Source organism: Geospiza fortis, unplaced genomic scaffold (assembly GCF_000277835.1).
Source record: "Geospiza fortis unplaced genomic scaffold, GeoFor_1.0 scaffold275, whole genome shotgun sequence".
Lineage (NCBI taxonomy): Eukaryota > Metazoa > Chordata > Aves > Passeriformes > Thraupidae > Geospiza > Geospiza fortis.
In genome coordinates, this window is record NW_005054341.1 from 1048813 (window position 1) to 1054812 (window position 6000).

The 6000-nt window shown below is 43.1% G+C and overlaps 1 protein-coding gene across 1 annotated transcript in view; it reads right to left on the reverse strand.

The window, feature by feature from the left end:
- Positions 1-6000, reverse strand: part of PLCB1 (phospholipase C beta 1) — a gene marked incomplete at its 5' end in the record, with an annotated part of 318873 nt that overhangs the window by 92370 nt on the left and 220503 nt on the right. The window contains 1 exon segment of the mRNA XM_005422621.2: positions 5232-5378. Coding sequence (XP_005422678.1) covers positions 5232-5378 — 147 coding nt within the window.

Sequence of the window (6000 nt, forward strand, 5' to 3'; positions counted from 1 at the left end):
TGCAAGGTATTAACATTACTCCTGTTGGAATCCATCAGGATTCTCAGTTCCTGCTGGAACCAGTGACAAATATCTGTTAATAACAGAAGGAATTGGCCAGGGCTGGAAAGCTCTGAAAATCCAAATGGAGCCAGCAAAGTGACAACGTGTCTCTTTTTTTCTTTTCTTTTGGAATTTGGCTTTTTCCTGTTTCACCTCTGATTATGGCAGATTATCTTTCCTCACACAAAAACCTTTTTGGTGCGATTCCAATGCCTGGGTTAAGTAGTGGCTCTTTTTCTTTGCAGGATGCAAACAAGCATAAGCATGGGCCAGGGAATAACAACTCCCACTTCCATGTACTTATCCCTGAGCCTCTGCTGATGAAATCTTGGCTCTCATAGGGATCCACTGAACTCTACTGCCTAAAAGCCCCATTTTCACTTAGAAAACTGCCCTAATATTGTCTTTCTTTTCCCTCAGAGCATGTAGAGTTTGGATTAACAAAGTGTTTCCCAAGAGACTCCTGGTGGTTATCAGTGCTGAGTGTTTTGGGCTCAGAGATCCTTCACCTTGCAAAGTGCTTCAGTAAATCATGACATGCATCACTTGCCACATGACACTTCCCACACCACCTTATTAATAAGGCTCAGACGTTTTGGAAGGGTTCCTGCAAAGGATAAGAGGATATTCAACCTCCAAACCACACAACCTTCAGAAGGACCCCCAGGCAGAGTGTAAAATGCTAGCACATGTTTAATAGGCCCAACAGCTTGTTTATCTGAAATACAGAATATGAGAAACGTTCTACCAAATGTGGGGGTTTTGCATACATTATTTAGAAATATCTATTGTGTAAGTCCCTGTTTGCATTTAGTTTAAAATACCCCTTTTGCATTCTAAAATGTGATAACACAGACACTTAAGGGAACATTTCCAGTATATTTTAATAGCCTGAGTACAGATCAATTTTTCAATACTGGAAATTGAAAGCATTATGTATTCCCTTCTACAATACAAGCAGTGTCTACAGTAACACTATGCATAACATTTGCATCCCATCACCCTATGTGGGCTAAGGAGAAATGGATTTTGACAAAAAATTCACATTTTGAGAAAAATGTGATCGGCTAAACAATACCTGACAGGACAGCATGCAAAATGAGCTGGTGCCGACTGATCTGAGGATATGCCCCAGGTTTCCCCTCACAGAGCACTTCCACACCTCTAACTTGAAGCTGCTCCTGTCTCAGAAAGCGCATCCTTGCTGGGCTCATTCACCACTGTTTCTCCAAGTGAAAGTTATTTCCAATACATGGAGTTAAAATACATGGTTGCTATCTATTTAAGATATCTTTCCTGCCCAAACTGGGGGATTTTTGGACCCAGCTATTGGGAATGACCTGACTCTCCACTATTCTAGAAGCAGAGGCTGGTCCTTCCCTCTGTCCCAGCACGAGGGGCCTGTATCCTCCCTTTGCTGGGCACAAACATGAGCTGCTACATCTCCTCTCTCCAGACAAGTCCTGGAGGAGCACCAGTGCCCTGGATCATACACTGGGGGCTGCAGTGTGCAAATCAGAGCCCCACACACAGCTCCTCACCCCAGCAGCCACACAAGGTGCTGGCAGCTGAGATTTTTTAGACCCAGCCCCTTTAGCCGAATGCGTTTTCCTCCTGAGCTATTTCCCACTTTTGGCATTTGCTTTCTAGTCCAAGGTTCTGTTAACTCATGAGAAAATAATTGTAAAATTACTGTTTTAGATTGGTTTACGTAGGAACAAAGGTTTGGGGCAAGCAGGACAAGCAGCTCAGACCGCACACTGTGACACCCCCTGCTCCTGCCTGCCTGTCAGCCAGAATCAGGCTCTCAGCCTCCTTGCCTGTTGTTTTGAGCACTTCCCACTGGACCAGAGCAGGACTTTGGTGTGGGCAGCAGCAGAAGGTGTCCCCAGCTCTCCTCCCCTTCCCCATGGAACCTGCTCTGGAGGCTTTGAGGTGAGGAAGGTTTCAGGGAAGGGCTGGATGCAGATAATCAGCAGCAGCAGTGGGACTGAGGAAGCTCTGGAGCAGAAGAGCTGGAGGATGGTGGGTGAGAGGTCACAGGCAGCACCAGAGAAGAGAACTGCCCCTGGTGAGCCATTTTTCTAGGAACAACTGAAACAGCAGACTGTAAGCAGGGAAGCAGAGGCTGAGGGTGGACGGGATAGTCCCACACTGGCTGCATGTGCCCAGCTGAGATTATTGTTCCTTTTAGCCAAAACATGCGTTAAAGGTGCGTGATTTAGCATTTTGCATTTCCCATAAACAACAGCAAGCTGCCCAGCCCTCAAAACATGCAAGGCTGAGTGTGACATGTCATCATTTGTCTCTGATTTTGGGTGCTGCTGAAAGAAGTGTTCTCCAAAAAAATCACTCCCCACTGAGCCCACAGCAGGAACCTGAGGGGAGACTCCAGGAAAAAGCAGGGTTGCACTTTAAGGGTTCAAAGGAATAAAGAATTCAATATGATACCAGTGATAAAAAAAGATGAGACAGTAAAAAAAAGTTTCTCAAAGATGACATTTCTTTAAGCTAGCCCAGTTCACTGCAAATCAACTCTTTCTTCATGGGCTTTTACCTTAGTTCTTAAAAATTACATTTCCCTAAGAAAAAAGAAAGCAGTAACACTTCTAAATAAATAATCAGGACTTGATGTACTGCCAAGGGTTTCTACTAAAGGCTAGGAAAGTGATCAGCATAATTAAAAATAAATTCAGAGTGTGCACATGGTGCTTTTTATGTTATAATGTTGTTTCTTTGTGCATGCTTTTTCTGGGTCAAAAAAACTAACAAAGGGAGAGATAATTGGTAGGGCATTAAGCTCAGTAATCAGAAAGTAATGCCAGGCTGAATGGTTTTCTTATTGTCCTGATAATTATTACATGACCAGTTGCTATTTCATGGCCTCAGTCAGGGCAAAGGTGCTTCAAGGCTTCCCTTCCAGAGCCATGAGCACTTCAGCAGATCCTTCAAACTCTTCTTGGGAAAGGGAATAGCCTGCCATTAGTTAATTTCACTGATTTTATTTCCTTGTTGGAAGAAAGCAAATGGGAGTGTCATTGCTGTGTCCCATGCAGGTTCAGAGCAAAGTCCCAGGCTGTCAGTTTTTGTAATGCACAGATAAAAATCAAATCATGAATCCCACTGTGGGCCAGCTGCCACACATTCACTGCACATAATGAACCCACTGAAAGGGAAGGGCCTGTGGTTGGTGCCTGTAAATGTGAAACATGCACTCTGAAAAAGGAACTTGAAAGAGTTTCAAACTCCTCTTGCACTATCCCCTGGGTTTATCCTGATTTACTCCCCCAGTTTACTAAGCTAGGAATATTTTGTCAAATTAAGGCTGAAGATCGTGTTTCCAAATATAGCCTCTGAAATTCCTTGGAAATGCAGGCAAAGAAACCTGTAGATGCAATCTGAGATGATTTGCAGACTTTCACATCCAAGTCAAAGCAAGTGTAGCAAGTGTCAAGGTAAATAATTAAATATGTGAGGTCACTGGTAGTGCAGCTAAAAAAAACGGAATAGGTTGGACTAATAATGAATTCTTAATTCTTTGGGGTTTGGCTTTTGTACCTCTAAACCTTTGGAGCACATCTCTGTCCTGACCAGCCCTGATAAAAATCTGTGGTATGGACCTGGCTATAAATTTCTGCTGGTAGAGGGGAGAGCAATCTTCTATCTCTTCAGATCAACCTTAAATTGTCTCTAAACCTCCTGTGGGCCTGTGCTTCTCCTTTGGCACTGCAGCTTGACTGTTTTCTTCCAGAATATCTGTATAAAGCTGCAGCATTAGCCTTAAGCATCAGCTAATCCCCAGTGACAGAACAAAGTCCTCATTGGAGGTAAGAGGTCTGCAAAGCATCACAGTTAAAAATTGCTTTTGCTTTGGCCATGTCTTCACTCCACCAAAGAGCATAAATTTCTGCATATTGGAATCATAACTTAAAAGTGGCCACACTGATTTTCGTTTCTTTGAATTCAGAGAAAGAGAAATCCCTGTCAAAACAAATACTTGTGTGACAAGTTCTAGCACAAAACACATTTTACAGCTGAGATATAAACCCTTGAAAAATGGTGTCTAATGGAAACAATGACAGTTCATTCACTCTGTGAAAGCTGGCAAAGGTGCTGGAGAAAGAGCTGTAACAAACACAGAGCAGATGAAAATAACTCCCCTGAGGTCTGTTTAAAGTGGGCATCACCAGTGCCTGGGCCTGTTTATGTTTTGGCATTCTGGCACCCTGAAGGAGTTGGTCAGCTAAGGCCACTCTGTTAATAGCATTAAGAAGCCTACATGACACATAAACCACATTTTTAGCACTCAGTGCAGCATCGTTTTTTAAATTAAACATAATGCTAAGTCACCAGTAAGCATGACAGGAAAAAGCAAACATCAAATCAAGCAGGAGAGAACCCCCTGTGCACATCTGCTTGCCCCAAACATTTGTTCCCACGTAAACCAAACTAAAATAGTAAATTTACAATTATTTTCTCATGAGTTAACAGAACCTTGGACTGGAAAACAAATGCCAGAAGTCAAATTCCTAAACTGCGTTAGCTTTTCCTGAGTCTTAAAGCATTGGTGACTTTGCTGTGCAAACAATACAGTTCAGACTGTAACTCTAATTAACAGGAGTTTCTGGGTGCTCAGCCTTTTTTAAAACATGGCAGCACCTAAAGGGTTCAGCTCAGATGTCAGATATTGCCAGAGAACAGATCTCCCTCCTTGCATTTATGGGCTGTCAGGAAGTTATGTGCCATGTTGGACCTCCCTAATCTCTGAATCCAAGCAAATTTCATGGAGCACAGCAAGCTGCCAGATTTCATGTTTATGGGCAAATTTATGAGCTACAGAGATGTTTCCCATATTCTGCTTTGCACACTTGTCCTTCTGTCTTTGTTGCCATAAAAAGTACAATGTTCATTCTCCTCCCTAAAGATGGGCCTTAATCTGCAACCCCATTTGAGAGAAACTTTTCACTGGGTTTCTGACCAGGCCTTATTTGAACAAAGCAACTGCTGCTCACCTGTTAATTAAAGTATATTTGATGCACTTGTCTTGCAGCTGCAACAAAAATTGAGTGCCACACCTGCTTCCCTGAAGAACAAACTCCACCATGTATCTAATGCTGCTGATTTCAGTGTATTTTATGTGACCACTGAAAACACCCAGAATTTCTGCAAGGTCAGGCATCAGATGGTACCTGTGAGGTAGGTGTTGTGTGAGGAGTTGATGAAGTAGTGTGACAGTGGCTGAGACATGTCCTCATTCAAGTCCAGTTTCTCAGGGGGGACGACGCCGTTCTCCTCCCCGCTCAGGTAGCGCATGAAGCCATCCACGGAGATCTGTCCTGAGAGAGCAACCAGGGAGAGCACAGTCAATCCCAGCTGCACACTCTGGGACAGGAGCTTACAGTGCCACCTTTTAGCTCTGGATTTATAACAGAAAGATTTAAAGGTATGTTTGGGTACAAAAAGAGACAAGAGACACATAACGCAAAGAGTACCTGATATGACCGATTCACACTTTTTTCTTTTTCTGGCTTTTTGCATTATCTTAGCCCTAAAATTTTGATGAAACTTCAAAAAATATCCATTGTGCTTTATATAGTTCAAGCTGTAGAGTTAATTGGCTTGTCTTTTTCTCTCACCACTGCCATGTTAAATTTGATCTGATGTCTCTTCCTGGGATGGAACCACAGCAGGAGCCATGTCAGCAGCTACAGCCTTCAGCAAGATCCTTCTCTCTGCAGGGTTTGGAGCTTGCCAGCGCAAGAAATTTATTTTTCTTCCCCTTCAAACATCTCTCCTCTAATTTATCTGATTAATTACAATTCCCCTCCCTATGGGATCACTCAGTAGTGCTTTGTTAAAACACTTAAAACCAGCACAAACATAAAAATGCCTCCTTTTTCCTGAGGCACCTGGCAATTGAAATGTTCAGGAAAACTCAGTGCCACAGAGGCACCTCCT